Genomic DNA, 16655 nt, shown 5'->3' with positions numbered 1-16655 from the left:
TTTAGCCCCTTTTGGAGAGAGAGCACCAAGACCCCACCTAAGAGGGCCCAGGGGGCTGGAGGCTTCCTCCCTGCCCCGAGGCCACCCTCCTCTCTCCCACCAGGTGGTGGTGGGCCTGGGGGAGGCCCGTCAGCCTCAGAAGGCCCCCACAATCCATGGACACAGCAGTTCAAGTCTCATTTTATTCTAACAAAGATCAGGGCTACCCAGTGAGCAGCACTGGGCCCGAGGCTCTGGGCAGGGAGCCCTCGTACCTCCCCTCAGCCAGGGGCCCACCAGGCCCCAAGAGCCGGCCAGGGCTGCAGGGGTCTGGCTGGGCTGTGCTCTCAAGGCTGGAGGGCTGTCCGGGCTGGGGCTGGATTCACACAGGAAGACCCCTCACTCCACCCTGCCCCACGTGGGAGCCGCGGGGGCCTCCTCGGCAAGAAGAGGTGAGGGGTAGGGGACAGGGCCTAGGGCAGGGCAGGGCCAGGACAAAGCCTGGGGCTCTTGGTGGCCAGAGCTGGCGGCCTGGGCCAGGCCCGTCATAGCTCCTTCTTGCAGGAACCTAAGGGTGCATGGGGAGCGTGAGGTCAGAGGTCACTGCTCCCACCACTTTCCAGCCCAGCCAGATCTCCCCACTCCCACCCTACCCTACCCTCTGGCCTCTCTGGGCAGGGACCCACTCCAGCCTCGGGGGTCCTAGGCAACCAGGGAACTCCCAGGATGGGGAGGCGACGGGGACCACGGCACTCACAGGAACCCAGCTGCTCCTCCAGGAAGGAGATCTGCTCACTTAGAGAGTCGATGCGGTCCAGCTGCTGGAGGGAGTGGGCCAGGAGGCTGCCGGGGTCAGGGAGCCCGTGCTCCAGGGCCCGAGAGGCCAGGCTGTGCAGTGGGGCCAGCACAAGCTGCAGCTTCTGTGGGTCAGACAGAGGGCTCAGCTGGGGAAGGGCCTGTGTGACCCTGGGCCAGCTTCTCACCCTCTCTGTTCCACAAGGATTTAAGGAAAACTGCTGTGGCCAGCAAGGGCTCAGCCAATCCCCAACCCAGTTCTAGCTGCAGGGCCCTGGAAGTCCACTAGAGGGAGCTTCTGCACCGGGAGAGCCCGGAGGTGGGTGGGCACAGATGGACATCGCACAGGCCAGCCAGGCCAGTGGTCCCTGAGGCCTGGGATCCCGGTCAGAGGAGCTAAGAGAGGCGAGGGAGCTTCTGAGGGGTCTCAGGCCAAAGGCCCTGTGGAAAGGCCACAGGGTCACTCTGCCCCTGCAGGGACAGAGTGGGCTGGGCCTAGGTTCAGGCTCTCTGTGTGGCCTGAGGGGGTGGGGCCGTGCTTGGCCCCTCCTGTTCTGGGGGTCCCAGTCATCATCCGCTGCCCCTCCCCAGCCAAGGGCATCCTGGGCTGTCAGTATCCAGGAAGCCTCCCCACAGGGCACCCCTGCTGAACCCCACCATCACCCCGAGGGTCGGATTCACATCGCAAGGCAAAACAGGAGGTTCCCAGCTGAGGTTCCCCTGGGTACCCAGCCCAGGCCTCACCTGCTCTAGCACGTCCACCCTTGACCGGAGCCTCTGCACTTCCTCCTTCACCTCACTGTCCACTCCTGCGGAGATCCGGGAGTGAGTCAGGGAGGCCTGGCCCCCCCCGCCCTGCACCCCACCGCAGGCTGGCCTCGTGTCCCAGTGGGGGGCCTCCCGTCCTCTGCTCCAGGGGTGGGGCACAGCCCTGGAGACGGATTCCAGCCCCGCTGTCGCTGTCGTGGGCGCCCCTCCCCGCACTCCGGGCCCTGGTGGCCCCTTCAGGGCACCCTGGGATGACGTAGCCACACCTGCCCGCCGCTCAGCGCTGGGGCCCCCGCCGAGCTGAAGGTGGTCCGAGCTGAGGCCCGCGCCGCGCTCTTGGCGCTGGGCTGCCGACGGCGCATTATTACTCACGGTACGAGTTTGAAGTGTCACAGCGCGTACCAAAAGTAATAATGTCCCGTCGCCAGCAGAGGTGCTGTCTCTCCAGGCTGCCCGGGCCACGGATGGGACCCTGGTAGGGACCTTCTTCCAGTCTTGGCTGAGTCGAGGCCCTCCCCGCTGTGCCCATGAGAACCCACCAGCCATCCTTCCTCTGGGGAGGAGCCCAGGGTGGGGGCTGGCCCACGGCCCAGGGCCGGTCGCCCTCCGACGCCCCCACCACACCCAGCAGCCCCCGGCCCTCCCTGCCCACCCCTCGGGTGCAGCAGCAGGTAGGGTGGGGGGAGTGGGGAGTTTACCTGTCGTGGGGTTTGGGGCCGGCCTAGGCGTCCCTCTGTCCGGCAGGCGGAGTGCCCCGTCCATAGAAGGGCTGTGCCCCTCCCGACACTGGCACCAGTAACTGCCTGCGGTGTTGACACAGCGCTGGGGACAGCCACCCCCTCTGGTGCTGCATTCATCCACGTCTGCGGGAAAGGGATGTCAGGCAGGGGTGGCGCCCAGCTGTTAGTGGGCTACCAGGACACGCAGGGAGTCGCCCCAAGGACCCTCCCCCTTGGGGGATGCGGGACCCAGCCTCACCTGTCTGGCAGGTGTCTCCCTGCCAACCTGAAGGGCAGTGGCAGCGGCCAGGCTGGATACAGCGCCCTCCGTTCTGGCATGGCGGCTGGCATATTGCTGTGGGTGGGGGAAACCCACCAAGAACTCAGAAGGGTCCGCAGGGCCCTGCAGGGGTGGCAGCCCGGGGAGCGGTGTTGTGCAGGAGATGCTCCCCTCAGGTTTTGAGAGAAAAGCGGCAGGCGTTTTGCCCAGGGTCCGGTGGGTGGGACAGACCGCTGCCTAGCTGGGCTCTATTTTAACTAACGCTCGGTGCTCCGGGGCCCTCACCTGCGCCACAGGGTCCAGGCAGTCCGCTGGCCCTCTTCCAGCCGGGGCAGCAGGCATAGCGAGGGCGGGCGGGGGCCGGCCCAGGGCTGCGGCGGTAGGCGGTCCTGTAGACGGTCCTGTGGGATGGGGGCAGCTCAGAGGGACCTGATCCTCGTGGGGTGGCCTCTGTGGGTGCCACCAGGTCTCCTGAGCCCAGGCCAGGGTTTCCCCAAACATGCTGAGTGAGGTACCCCCTGCCCTCCCTGTCCGCCGGCCTTCCCAGCTGGCTCAGTCCCCGTACCGTCCAGAAGCCACGTGAACCACCTCCCTCAGCAGGGACAAGGTCACTCAGACGTGCCCCCAGAAGTCCTCTCCCTCATGGGGGGCACCTCAGGGTCACTGCACAAGCCATCTCCCTGTCCCACGCTGCGGTGTTGACAGGGACCCAAGGCTCGGCAGGAGGCCCAGCTGTGCCCAGCATGGAGCAGAGGTGGCATCTCGAGGACAGCTTCCAATTCTAGGGGCGGGGACCTAGACCCCAACAGGAAGAAGCTGGCCACACTGTCTCCCCCGCCACCTCCCACCAGGGAGGTCTGTAAGAACCTTACAGAAAATAAAAGCTTTTTAAGACACACAGAGCGGAGCAGAGACACACGCCCCTCACACTGGCGCAGACTGGGATGTCCTGGGTTTTGGAGGGGGTGGGATCTCTGTCTGCCACTGTCAGGGGCTATCCTGGGCAGAGGGGGGCCACTGGAGCCCCGGGGGCAGGGCCAGGGCGAGGCAGGTTTCAGGGAACCAAGTGGGTGAGATCTGGCAGCCAGCAACGCTGCGGGGCGGGGGTGAGCGCCTGGGCAGCGGAGGGGAGCAGACAGGGTGGCCGGCCCCTCTAACATGAGGGTGGGGGAGCAGACGCGCTGGGCGCCCTCGGAGTAGCAGAAAGAGGGGTGCTGTCTGAGGCTACGACGGCAGCACCCCAAGTCCAGCACTGCCCGGGTAAACCCCCGTCAGTCTCTGCCATCCCCTCGCAGTGGCCTCGGCAAGTCCTTCCACCGCCCTGGGCACCCTTTCCCTTCGGGGTGCACCGCCCTCCCAGGGCTCACGTGTGGCCGTGGACAGGGCCCCGCGGCGGGCGGCACTCACCGGTAGGTGCTGCAAGCTCGGTACCCATCGCAGGTGGTGAGGAAGGGCTGGTACACGCGTTGCACGAAGGACTCGGACACGGGGCCCCTGGGAACCCTGACAACACACACCCTGCGGCTACAGGGGTGACAGGGGCCAGAAAGTCAGTGGGGGCTCCCAGGACAGGGACCCTCCCAGTCCCAGAACCCAAGGGAGCCAGGAATGTGTGGAAGGGGTTTCCTGATGTCACCCTGGGAAGGACTCTCAGCAGGAGCCACAAGGAAGAACCATGGCTCCCCGCCCCAAACACTAGGGGCTGCCCTGGGGAGGGGCTGAGGGCTCCTGGCTGTGCACCCCCCACCCCTACCCTGGCACTCAGAGGCCCGAGCCCAGGCTCACCCAGGCCGGTAGAGGTGCTCGGTGCCACCAGCTGCCAGCACCAGGAGCCACAGCAGAAGCAGCTCCCGGGAGCCCCACATGGCCTGTGTTTCCGTGTTTCTGGCTGCTCCTCAGGGTGGCCTGGAGCACAAAGCACGACCTTGTCATCCCTCTGCAGGCCGCCCTCCAGCCCGTGTCCCCGCTGCAGGCTGTCCCCTTGGCTCCATGACACCTCCCCAGCTCAGCTGCTTTGTTGGGACCTCCCATTGCAGCGGGAGAGTCTGCAGGGGGTGGAGGCCAGCTCGTCCCACCCCCAGTCCATCTGGACAAGCAAGGACAGCCCCTCGCTAGCCACATATAGCCTACCCGAGGACCACAGAAGGGCCACAGCATCTGGCACCCTTGCTGGGGGAGAGAGGCACTTGGACCCTGTTGGGATTGGCGGATGCCAACCTAGAAGGCATCAGAAACTCAGGAAAGTTCACTCGGGAAGGTGGGGGCCCAGGGGGAGCATCTGGACCAGTTCTCCCTCCCCGACTCAGTTTAGTGCCCTCCGTTTCACAGGAGGGCAGGGCTTTTCCCAATCTCAGCCTGCAAGTGGGTGTTAGTGGCAGAGCTGGAACCATCCCAGCTGGCTTGGCCCTCATGGCCTTCAGTGACCTCATCTGCCAGGCGGGTAGCCAGCTGCGGTGCCATGAGAGCCCGTCGGGGGTGCAGGCGCTGGGGGTGCAGACTCCATTATGGTCCTCCTCAGAGTGGGGCAGGCGCCTGCACTCAGGAGGGGGTTCCTCCTATGCTGCGGACTGAAGCTGTAGTGCAGACCACCTCCAGGGCTCCCAAGACAGCGGCCCCCCCAGCTGCCCGTCTGGTGGGCAGACTGGAGCAGCGCCCCCACAGGCCAGTGGAGCTGACTGCTGTCCGCACCCTGGCTGTGGATGGGAGCCAGGGAGGCCGAGAGAAGGATTCCTGGGAATGTGAGAAACCCCAGCCTGGAGTTAATGGTCTGCAATGAGCCAAGGGGACCGGAGCGGGGCCGTCTGCACAGTCCGGGGCGGCAAGGCCTCTGTCCCCATAGGCCGCCAAGGGTCTGGGGCGCTGGTGACCCTATGCTCTGGGTGCCCCACCCAAGGTCTCCAAGGGGCCAGGTTCGACCCACATGGGCCCCCAGCAGGAAGGGGCACAGGAAGGAGGTGAACTGTGTGTGTGTTGTGGGTAGGCGGAGCAGAGTCAGGGTATGGTCCGCCCAGTCCACTCAGGGATTCAGCGGGGAGTTCCGTCCATGCCCCTTGACCACTGCATCCCATAGCCCTGGGCGGGGCGGGAAGGCAGGGGTACAAGGGTCCTTCCTGCATCCCGAGGGGGGGGGGGCTGGATGGCCAAGCAGGCAGAGGCTGCAGTGGGCAGCTGAGGTGTTGGGCTTGGTTTGAGAGTGGCAGGGGTGCTTCTCAGTGGGGCAGGGGAATGACCTTCCAGTCAGAGCCAGCTGGCTTGGAAGGTGAAGTCTGTGGGGAGCACACTGTTAGGCGGTCCAGGCAAGAACTGAAATGGTGGAGACAGGTGGCCGGAGAGTGGGCCCTGGGACGGCAGAGGTCGGCTGGCGGGCTTGCGGGGCGGGGCGGGGACCCCTAGGGTTCCACAGACCCTGTGCTCACCCACACTGGGCACCTTGGGGGAGGCTCGTGCGAATGTACTGGCCCCCCACAAATATCCACCCCAGCACCTCCCCTACTTACTGAAAGCTGTTTAGAAAGGGAATCGTGTTTTTAAAAAGGAGAGGATTTTTGAAAGTCATGCTTTTCCCCTAGGCCAGAGGAAGCTGATGGCGCTGCCCAGCCTGTGCTGGGCTGGCATAATCTCATTTCCCTCTGGTGCTACAGCCCTGCTGGGGCTGTTGGCCAAGGTGCCTCCGTAGTGATCAGCAATAATGTCCTGACCCTTCTGAATGTCTGCATGAGCCCTGCCCACCACCTTCCCTCCCACCTGGCCTGGGCTGCATCCCTGCCTGGGGAGACTGAGTCCGCAGAGGGAGAGGCCTGACTCCACCGCAGGCGACAGCCCTAGGTTCCCCTCTTCCACCAGGAGAGGTGCTCTGGACGTCAGGACCCATGGGCCGGGGGTGGGGGGGGGGGGCGAGGGCAGAGATGCAGGATGAGACTACAGGACTGACTCCTTGGGGATGAGCCCTCTCCACCGCCCGCCCCACGCCTGCCCTTCCCTCTGCACGGCTGGCTCCGTGGGGAGTGGGAGTGAGGGTGAAGTGACACCTCCCCCAGCCACCGCAGGGCACTGCTGGCCTGGGCTGCGAGATCTAGGGCCTGTGAGGCTCTGAGTCTGGCTCTGAGGGAGCCGCGCGGCCCAGATAGAGGGATGAGGGACTGCAGCGCCCCCCCCCCACACCCCCCACGCGGCCCGGCCCGGGTCACCCGTCACCAGCAGGGGGCGCCCTTCTCCAAGGCCGCTGGGCCCATTCTCCGGAACCAGCAGCGGGGTCCGGGGCTGGGCTGGGGGTCGGGTGCCCGCGCGGCAGAACCCGGCGCTCCCGGACCGCTCACCTCTGGGCTCCCCGCGGTCGCTGTGCGTCGCCCCCCAAATCCGCGTGCGGCAAGGTCCCCGACCCCCTTCCCACCCCTAGCCCGAACGGCGAGCGGACCCCCGCTCTCAGCGATCCCCGTGCCCCCGGCCAGGCGCCCGGCTCCCTCCGCACTCACCGCCCGATCCGGGGCGCGCACGCGCCGCCGCCGCCACCGCGCTGAGGGGCCCCAGCCCCGCCCGGCCGGCCGCCCCGGCCCCGCCCCGGCCGGCCCGCCTCCGGCCCGCCCCCGCCCGGTGGGCTCCGATCCGCCGGCTGCCCGCCCCCATTGCGCAGGTTGGGAAACTGAGGCCACGCGGCGGACGGCGGCCCCCGGGCCGGGCAGTGAGTCAGCTAGAACCTGGGGCTCCTGACGCACAGCCCGCCCCCGAGCACTGCCGCCCCTCCCAGCCCGCTCCCGGGGACACAGGACTGAGACCGCAGCCAGGTGCCCTGGGGCTGCGTGGGGAGCCCGCACTGTCCTGGCCGGGAGTAGCTAGCTCTCAACCCCCTACCCCCACCCCAGGCTGAGCCCGCAAGTGGGTGGCCAGCTCGCTAGGCACCGGGGGCTGGCTAGAGCCACCCACTCACTGCCTTGCAGCCGCAAGCTGGGTGGACATCATGACCCCAGGCACAGAGACACGGCACTTCCCACTTCCGAAGATCACACGGGGAGCCTGGGCAGAGCCGGGCTGGGTCTGAGTTGTGACACTGAGCCTCCCTCCCAACCAACATGCCAGTTTAGGAGGCCTGTGGGGCTCCCACCTGGCACCCTCTTTGTTCAGGACAGTTGGGACCACCCCCAGTGTGCCTGAGGCCCCCAGGGAGTTTCCCAACTGCATGGTCACCACTGGGGGCTCCCGGGCCAGTCTCTACTCCTTTCCTCCAGGGGGTTCCTTTTCCATATTTGCAACGTGGTCTAAAGCAGCTTCAGGTGGCAGAGTGGCCAGAGCCAGTGGCCAGCACAGCTGGAGCCAGGTGCAGACATGCCCTCCCCGAGAACTCTGTCGTTTCTGCACCATGATTATTACAGCTGTCACTGTGCGTGAAGCCCTGGGCCTGCCCCCTTAGGTAGCTTTTGCCGCGAAGGAGCCGGGCCCTCATCACCTAAGTGCACGTAAAATGTGCCCACGCTGGGCCAGGCCCCCTGCTGCTGCCCGGAGCATGGGGGGCTTTCTATGGCACTCACCTGGAGGACGAGGCTCCCTCATGCCCCGGACGCTGGTGGCAGCTGCTCTTCTGAGCGGTGGGGGCTGCCTGTGCCTCCCCTGTGCCAAGGTCTGCAAGTCAGAGACGTAGTGTGGATTAGTGCACATCTTTGACACTTTGCCGTCCAGGGGCTGAGAAAGGGGACAGGGCCAGCCTGATGCGGCTGTGGGACCTCAGGCCTGCACTTGGCCTACAGACTTTCGCCCCTGTGATGGCCAAAGCTGAATGGGCCTCTCAGGGCTGCCCACACCCTCAGCCTGGGTGAGTCGGTTGTCTCCTGCCCCGGGGGTCCTGAGACCGGGGGTGGAAAGGCTGCTGTGAATGAAGTGGACAGCCCCTCTACAAAGCCTGGGCTGCGAAGTGAGCGTCCTGAAGGTTCATGGGAAGGCGGGGCCTCTGGGCAGAGCCAGCTGCTGTGGGGCATCTGGCTCAGGCCTACTTTGGGGCAAAGGAGCTGAAGGAAGGGAGGGGACCAGGTGGCTGGACAGGGGCCCCTTCCTGGACCAGGGGGCTCTGGAAACCCCTGGAAGTTCTGAGGGCGGCTGGGGCAGCTGTGGCTGGGATGCCTATAAATCGTGAATGGAAGGGATCCCTGCCACTGTGGGGTCTCTTGACCCCCCAGCCCAAGCAGGCAGCCCCCACCCAGCCCCAGGCAGTAAAGAGTTAAGAGCTGGGCCCAGGGGTACTAGAAGGAGAGCTTCTCTGTCCTGTCTCCTGCCCCCGTTCAGGCCCTGAAGCTGGTCATTTGACCCTTTGACCTCCAGCCCTTGCAGACAGGGGCAGCCCGGGGCGCTGGGTCGGCTGGTCCTCACTCTGCTAACCGGGGGCAGAGGCCTCTTCTGCTTTCTCATCTGGGAAAGGTGTGTTCCTCACACAGACTGCTGGGGTGGACATGAGAGGACCAGAGGGGCAAGGGCCCGGAAGGCTTTGCTCCAGCTCTGGGACTTGGGCTCCTCTGGGGGGAGGCAGGGACTGAGGGAGAACAGGAGCACCCCTAGGGTGCAAGGTAGACCAACAGAGTGCACCCCACCAAGCTGTCCCTCTGCCTGGCCCCCCCCCCAGCCAACCTTGCAGAAGGTGGGGCTCCTCCTGGTACCCTGCTCAGCGCCCCCGACTTGCGCAACTCATCCCGTGGGTGCCCCTCCCTGACCCCCTCAGGGGTGTTTGCCCACCCTTGGGGGATGCCCTTGGGACACCGAGGTCCCAGAAAAGAAGAGCGAGCTGAGATGGGCCTTGCTGCCAACCCCAGGGGCTTCCCCGGGAAAGTGGAGCAGGCACGGAATGGGGTCGAGGGGCAGCGCGGCAGCGGCACCGGCTCCTCCTTCCAGAGCTCACAGCCACCGCCGGGCCGCCCAGCCTAAGTACTGGGATCCGGCAGGCCAGGCTGGAGTCCAGGGGAAGCCCTCGGCCAAGGGGTCTGAATGTCCCCTGTGCGGTGGGGATGGCGCCAATAGGGAGGACGGCGGGATGGCGCCCACGAGCGGAGTGAGGGCCCACATTGCTCGGCCCGCAGGCCCCGCAGCCAGCCCGCTCCCCGCCGCTCCGAGACCGCCCCCGCCATACCTGACGCTGCCCTGGCCCGGGCTTGGCCATGGCCACCACTGCCGCCTCCTCGGGCGGGGAGTGGACCCTACCCCTCGAGGCACCTCCCGCCGCCGCTGGCCCGGCCTGTCCACTGGAGCCTCTGCCTTGGCCATGGGGACAGCTGACTCGGGGCAGGGAGGCTCCTCCCGGAGCGAGGAAGGGCGGCTTTTTATGCTCCATCCCGTGTAAATCGGGATTGGGATGGGCCCTTCCCGGCCGGACTTCCTGTGTGTGTTCTCCGCTGATAACGGGGATCTGTCAGTGAACAAACAGGAGGCTGGGGGCGAGTGGGGGGCCGCCGAGGGAGGGGCCTGGCAGAGGGGTGGGGGAGCTGTCCCCAGGGACCTCAGAGTTTAATCCTGAAGCAGCCAAAAACCATGCTCGGGCCTGGCCGCAGCCCAGCTAGTGAACCTGGGACCCCGCTGGTCTCTGTGTGATGGAGGACGTGGCTGGGACCCAGGGCCTTCCCGGTGCCGTGGGTCCACCAGGCTGGTGGGACCACATTAGTGTGACCCCACAGAAGGGCCTGTTTGTTCTGTGAACCCCAGCGCCCACACCTGCACCCTCAGACATGTGTCCTGGCATGGAAGTCTGGAGGGACTCCCAGTCCGGGGATGGGAGCAGCCAGAAGAGACCTGGGGATGGGGAAAGAGGCTGGGTGTTCCAAGAACAACCTGCTCTATGGGTCCCTGGGGCCCAGAGTGGCTGTGGTGGGGGGTGACAGCTAGGGGCAGACATCAGCTCAGAGACTCAGGCCTTCTCTAGGAATGGGGAGTGAGCCCCCTGCTTCTGGGCGTGGGGTCCAAGCCGAGGCAGAAGCCCCCAGCTCCTCTTCCAGGGGTCCACGCCAGGGGATGGCAGTGTGTTCCCTGGCCCACTTTCCTCCCTTGGCCTCTAGCGGGCTGGTGGAGGGGTGGAGGCGGAGGAGAGGAACACAGGAGCCTCTGGGTGGCCAAAGGGGGTGCTTCCTCAGATGCTCAGGGTGGTCCAGTCCCCAGGTATGACCCTCAGTCTCCTCATTTAGGTGATAGCCCCAGGCCGAGCACCAGTTGCTGTGTTGGGTCAGGTGGGAGCCTGAGGGGAGCTGGGCAGCTCCTGAGGACACACGTGGATCACACTGTCAGCTGAGGGCTCTGAGTGAGCAAGGCCAGGCCGAACCCCGCTATCCTCGGGTAGGAGCCCTGCTCCGGGGTCAGCCCCCACCTACCCACAGCCAGGACACCCTCACTTCTCTGGCCTTGAGCACCTCCGCTCAGCCCTCCCTCCTTCTGGCCCCACCCAGCTGGATGCCTCGGCCAAGCAGGAGGTTGGAGCAGCTTGGGAAATTCCCCACTGGGATGCTGTGAGCTGGAGGGACGTCTCGCCCGCCCTTGCTGGCAGGTCTCAGCGGTCAGGAGGGCTGCTGCCCTCCCCACCCCCACAGGAAGGTCTGCTGCAGGCACAGGGCTATGGTCAGGCCCAGGGTCTTCTCTCTCCAGGACTCAATGTCCCCTGCGCTGAGGCTGGAGCTTGCAGGCGGAGTCCCCCATTGGCCCATCTCTTCACCGCCAGCCTGCCGTGGCCCACTCTCCCCACTCGCTCTCCCATCTGAGGAGCCCTCTGCCCAGAGGGCTGCATGTCCTGCTGAGGGTACTCACCAAGAGTGTAGGGCCTGAGTGGGGCTCTGCCCCCAACCCAGGGTGCCCCCTGTGCCCACATCACCCAGACCGTAGGCCCAGGGATCTGCTCTGTGCCCCTGGGTGGAAGAAACTGCAGACATCAGGGCTGGCTGGGTCCCACCCCTTATGTGTAAGGATGGGGAGACTGAAGCCCAGAAAGGAAAGAAACTCACCCCCAGTGAGTGGGGAGCAGCGTAGAGCTGAGATGGATCAGGTGGAAGCAGCCCCCCTTCTCTTTCTTTTCTCAGTGAACCCCCCAATTATTCCTGTCCCCCCACCCCAGGGGGCGGAACTGTCCCTGCCAGGGAAGGGCTGAGGTTGGGAGTAGCTAATTTGCCAAATTTGTGAAAGGTTTAATGGGTCACCCCTCCCTCTAAAGCATGGGCATGTTAGGGAAATTTCTGGAAAGATGCCCAGAACATAGAGGTGGGTTGAATGGTGGAGTTACAGGTGTGGGGAGAGCAGAGTCCTGGGTCCTCTACACCTCAGTTTGCTCCCCACTCTGCTGCCCACTGGTTCTGTGGTCCCCCACTGCTCCGTGACGCCCTCCAAGAAAACTCTGTCCCACTGCAGCCCCTCCTGGGCCGAGACCAGAACCAGCGCCAGAAAGGAGGCTTTGGCTCAGGGCCCCCCTGTACCAGCCTGGCCCTGGCCTGTCACCTAAAACCCCACTGTGTCCTCCACTCTCGGGTCCCAGAGCCTCAGAGGCAGACATGGGAGGTGGGCCAGGGTCCTGCCCTGACTGAGGGCAGTTCAGGGACAGGAGGGGCTGTACAGGAGGGTGGGCCAGGTGTGGGCAGAGGGCAGAGATGGGTACCATCTGACACCCTCTCTGACTCCGAGAGGGTTCTGGGAGCCTGCAGAGGGGTGAGGGGTGATTTCTGCCCTATGGGCCCCCCTCCCCAGGTGCTGGGGTGGATGGGGCCCACTCTGTGTTCCAGGCTGGAGGGGGCTCTACCTAGGGGGCCAGGACCACCTCCACCCTCCAAAGAGGCCGCCTGCCCCCACAGCGTCTGTCTGGGATCATCAAGCAGACCGCCTCAGCAGGGGTCAGTTTGGGAAGGAGCTGTGGTGCCTCGGACCCAGGCTTGCATCCCCCGAGGAAGGCCTGCCCACTCTGGACCCCTGCCTCCCATCCCCGTCCCCGGCCTAGCACAGAGGTGACCACCTGGTGAGACTGGTCAGCTAACTCCAGGCAGTCCGGACTGTCCACACCTGGGAGGCTCTGAGCCCGGGCCTGAGACTTCGCCAGATTCAGGTGTGGGGTCTGAGGCAGAGGCCACAGCTGGGGTTGGAGAGCTGGTGTTCGGGCCTCAGCTTTGCTTCCTGTTGCTGGAGGCTGTACTCACAGTGGGCCTCAGTTTCCCCATCTGCCCAGCGGCCGGTAGGGCGAGAGGTCTCCCAACCTGCCTGTGAGCGTCCTGACCTGATTGGAAGTGAGTAATGCGGACTTACCTCCTCGGAGCGTGTGGGTCAGACGGTGGGGTGTGGCGGGGCTTGGCCAGGGCCTCCTGGTCCTCCTGGGACCCTCCTGGGAGCCCTCACCACCGGGCTTTTGGCCTCTGCAGCCCTGGGAGCGAGTAGACCCAGCCCCCCGCAGGGGCCAGCATGGGCATCGGAGGCGGCTAGAGGCGGAGGGCACCGGGTGTGCCGTGTGAGCCAGGCTGCAGGAGGGAGAGGCCAGAGCACAGAGCAGGGGAGAGATGGGGCTTCCTGTTTATCCCCCCGAGTGGCCTGCTGGCCTCGGGGACAGGATGGCTCTGTCAGCCAGATTCACACCAGACGTGACTGGACCTTCACCAAGGGCTGCGTGTGCCTGGCCCAGGGTCCTGTCCCCAGTGGGGCGGGGAGGGAGCTCGGGGACCCTGGGTCCAGTGAGCTGTCTGTCTACAGAGTAGGGCCAGGTCCCAAAGAAAATGAGAGGTTCCGCAGGGAGAATGGGGTGTGTCCAGCAGCCTGGGGTCTTCAGCTCTGCCCCTGCGCCCACTCTCCACTGACTCCTGGCTCCCCGCCCATAAGAAGTGCCCACTGCCTGGCACCAAGCGTCGTGCTCACATAATAAACACCCTGGAGCTGAGAATTTTCCATTTTCAGGTCATGCACCTAAGGCTCACGGGGAACGCTGATCATCTAAGTTCAGCCAATGGGGAATGGAAGCCCTGCATGTGGAACCCAGTGGTGCCTGAGCAGCGGGAGACCCTCGGGGGACCCTTGGCCCCTTCTCCTTGCTGCTCCCGACCTCGCTCCCTGGGGACCACCTGTGCACCAAGACAAACTCCCTGCTCCCTTCCACTGCTGCTCAGGCGTGGGGGCCAGGATGCGTCCTTTCCCCCATTCTCGGTTCCCAGCATGGACTCTGCCAATGCCGTCTTGGTCCAGACCACCACGCTTCCTGCCTGGACGACCTCCTCCTCTGTCTTCTGGGCACCGCTGTCCCTACCCCAGTTCTCAGGGACTTTGTGAGGGGGGACATCAGACCACTCAACGCCCCTGTGTATACTCTACTGAAGGCTTCCCGTGGCGCTCAGGACAAGGTCCAATCCCTCACACACATGGCCCACCCTCTCCCTGAGCCTGAGCACCATGGAGCCCCGTGGAGCCTCATTCTGCCTCCCCTGCTGCGGCCTGCAAGATCCTGGGACAGTGCCAGCCCGTAGCAGGTGCACAAAGGGCGGTGAGGGGCCGTGTGGGCACCGCACTCAGAGGTGGCCAGCAAACACACATTGCAGTGAGACGCGCCCAGTGGTGCCCACACTTGTCTGGCTTCTCCTGCTCCACCGAGACTCACCTGTACTGCTGTGATTTGCTCGTCCATCCTTTCCACGGGGAGAACGGACCACGATTTATGCACACACTGTTGCTGGCTTTGGGTCTCACAAACCATGCTAATGCTGCCTTGAAACATCTTTGTGCTGGCCTTTTGGCAGACGCACATATGAAAGCATTTCTCTTGGGCGCCTATACCTGGGACTGTCCCGGGGGAATCGCCGGTCCCAGGAGCGGCGCAAAGCCAGCCGCTGCCCAGCATTTCTCCAGGGCACCCCCGCCAGCAGCGCTTGAGCACGTGGGACGCCCCCCAGCCTCGTCAGCACTTGCTACTGTCCATTCTTTCATTTTTAGCCATTCTGATGATTTTGCAGTAGTATTGCTGTACTGTTATTTCTTTAACATAGGGAGATGAAGAAAAAGTTAATTTCTTTCTTTCCTAGAGACTCATTTTATACGAGAGACAGCAGAATGGGGGTGAGAGTGGGCAGAGGGCACTTGGGGAGCAGGGTAGCTCTGGGGGTCGAGCTCCTCTGCTTCTCTGAGCAGTCTGAGGTGCAGGCACGGTGAATGTCCCAGGGTACCCGGTGATTCTGGGCAGTGGAGAGAGGAGACACCACTGCTGGGGAGAGATTTGGGGTCTCCTGGCATAATTTCCTTTTCCTTTCCTTTTCTTTTTTTTTTTAATTGAAGTATAAACAATTTAAACAGAACACTTTTTTTTTTTTAATGGAGGTGCTGGGGATTGGACCCAGGACCTCATGCGTGCCGAGCATGCGTTCTACCAGAGCCACACCCTCCCCGCCCCTGGCGTAATTTCTGCTCTGGGTGTGCAGTGCGCCCCCAGTTTCCAGTAGCCTCCGTAGAATGTTTGCCTCCAGAGCTGTCGGCCTGGTTGAGGTCAAGGTGCTGACTATGACCAGGAGATGCACGTGGGGTCCCTCCTGGAGGCTCACAGGTGGGCAGCGGCGGCCGGGGCGGGAGCCTCGCTGGGCAGGAAGAGCCCCATGGCAGAGCCTGAACCCTGCCCACCCTCCCGGCGCTGCGGCCCCGGAGCACACCGCCTTCTGTCAGCCCCACAGCTCAGGCTCGTCCCCGTGCCGGGCTTTGGAACCCGGGCTCCTCTGGCCGTGGAGGCTGCCCCTCCCCAGCCACAGAGCTCCCCCCCCGCCATCATGGGGGTTGAGGAAGGGGGGCCTGCGCTCCCTGCCTGGCACCCTGGACGGAAGCCCCACTCACAGACTGCAATTTGCTGAGCCCAACAGACAGGGCGGCCGTTAACGTGGAGGAGAAAAAACACTTTATCTCGTGGGACGGAAAGGGAAGTTCCAGAGAACCAGTGTGTCGGGTGAGGGGCAGGCTAATAGAGGTGGGCGAGGGCTCTAAGCCCACCCCGCTGCACCCCCGTGTGAGCCATGCTGTCCTCCCCCCCCCCCCCACGTAAGGAGAGCTGGGAGCCAGGCTCTCCCAGGCCTTTGGGGGAAGGAAAATAACCAGAGAGACAGCGAGGCCGGTCAGTGCTGCGAGCCTGTGGCTCCCATGGCTCTCACGCCCGCCCTGTGGGGTTGACGCCACCACCTGACCCCTTTTATGAAGGCCGAATGACTTCTCAGGGTCACAGAGACTGTCCCTGGCAGTCTGACCTCGAGCTGAGAGCTGCAGCCCCCTCAGTCTCCGCGGGGGGTGGGGGGCAGGGTCACAGTGGCTGGTCCCCCACTCCCCAGGCCAGCCGCAGGCACCCCGTCAGCGACTGCAGCCAGTGGAGGCGGGAGGGCTGCTGGGAGCGGCGTGGGAGTCCCCTCCCCAGGGAGCCCGGGTCACAGGAGAGTCTGCCTCGCCTGCCGCCTGCTGGGTGGCCCTGGGCTCTGGGGAGTTCAGGGGCGTTAGTCCCTGCCCTGCCTCAGTTTCCCCATGTGTGGATCAGGGCGTGGAGGGCCTGGGGAGCCCTGGGGAGGAGCTGGGGGTCTCTCAACTCTGTCGTGGTGGACAGTTTATGCCCCAGCCTTTTCCAGGGCAAATGGGGAGGGGTCCACAGCTTCCACCAGATTCTCAAAGGGGCCTGTGTCCCCCAAGTGCAGAGCCCCACATGGGTGGCCTGAGGACCCTCCAGTCCACACTCCTCAGCTCCCAAGCTGCCTGTTATTATCTTAATATCCCTAAAAATGTAAAGAGAAGGGGAGAAAAAAGGCCAGCGTCTGCTGCCCGGCCAGAAATCTCTGTTTCCTCTCAGCCAGGAAACAGGAAGTGAGTGTGTGGGGAGATTGGGAACCAGGCTTGGGGAACAATAGAAACCCCCTCCGGAGGGGAAGGGAGACTGCGTCAAGGGGCCAGGGTGGGGGCCCAGCCTGGCCTCCCCCCAGTCTACGCACAGAGCTGGAGCACAAATTTAGTCTTGGTTCTTTTCCTGATGAAACGCTCAAATGCCCCATTGTGGAGGAGGGGGTGCAAGGCCCTGCTGAGCCCCTGGGTGTCAGGGCTCCTCGCGTCTCAGGGACCATCTAGCTGTGCCTTCCCTTCACCTGTGGGTAAACTGAGGCCCAGAGAGGAGCAGAGCCTGGGCTGGG

The 16655-nt window shown here is 64.6% G+C and overlaps 1 protein-coding gene across 11 annotated transcripts; it reads right to left on the bottom strand.

Moving 5' to 3' along the window:
• Positions 1 to 168: 168 nt before the first annotated feature.
• On the bottom strand, positions 169 to 12979 carry EGFL7 (EGF like domain multiple 7). 11 transcript variants are annotated; one of them, XR_012506612.1, is made up of 11 exons: positions 12781 to 12979; positions 8064 to 8154; positions 4672 to 4758; positions 4327 to 4446; positions 3949 to 4065; positions 2827 to 2942; positions 2521 to 2664; positions 2241 to 2405; positions 1809 to 2014; positions 1519 to 1583; positions 828 to 899 (listed from the first exon to the last, which is right to left on the bottom strand). XR_012506612.1 is itself a non-coding variant. In XM_045517372.2 (10 exons), the coding sequence occupies exons 1-9, from the start codon at positions 9845 to 9847 to the stop codon at positions 1566 to 1568; spliced, it is 1059 nt and encodes a 352-aa protein (XP_045373328.2). In that variant the 5' UTR covers positions 9848 to 9862; the 3' UTR covers positions 761 to 899; positions 1519 to 1565. The 11 variants fall into 11 exon arrangements, 4 of the variants coding, with proteins under 4 accessions (XP_010954240.2, XP_010954241.2, XP_045373328.2 ...); XR_012506607.1 differs by lacking the exon at positions 12781 to 12979 and adding an exon at positions 9647 to 9862; XR_012506608.1 differs by lacking the exon at positions 12781 to 12979 and adding an exon at positions 9647 to 9862 and having other exon boundaries at positions 2521 to 2616.
• Positions 12980 to 16655: the final 3676 nt, after the last annotated feature.

This window comes from Camelus bactrianus, chromosome 4 (genome assembly GCF_048773025.1).
Source record: "Camelus bactrianus isolate YW-2024 breed Bactrian camel chromosome 4, ASM4877302v1, whole genome shotgun sequence".
Lineage (NCBI taxonomy): Eukaryota > Metazoa > Chordata > Mammalia > Artiodactyla > Camelidae > Camelus > Camelus bactrianus.
The sequence above is the reverse complement of the archived record's forward strand: the minus strand, read 5'-3'. Positions and strand labels throughout refer to the sequence as shown.

Coding starts and splice junctions, on each gene's coding strand:
- EGFL7 (XM_074362558.1), bottom strand. CDS start 9,847: ATGGAGCATAAAAAGCCGCCCTTCCTCGCTCCGGGAGGAGCCTCCCTG. Junction 4,447..4,671: donor GGCCCTTCTGTGGTCCTCGG/GTAGGCTATATG, acceptor TTTGTGCTCCAG/GCCACCCTGAGGAGCAGCCA. Junction 2,943..3,948: donor CGAGCTTGCAGCACCTACCG/GTGAGTGCCGCC, acceptor CCCATCCCACAG/GACCGTCTACAGGACCGCCT.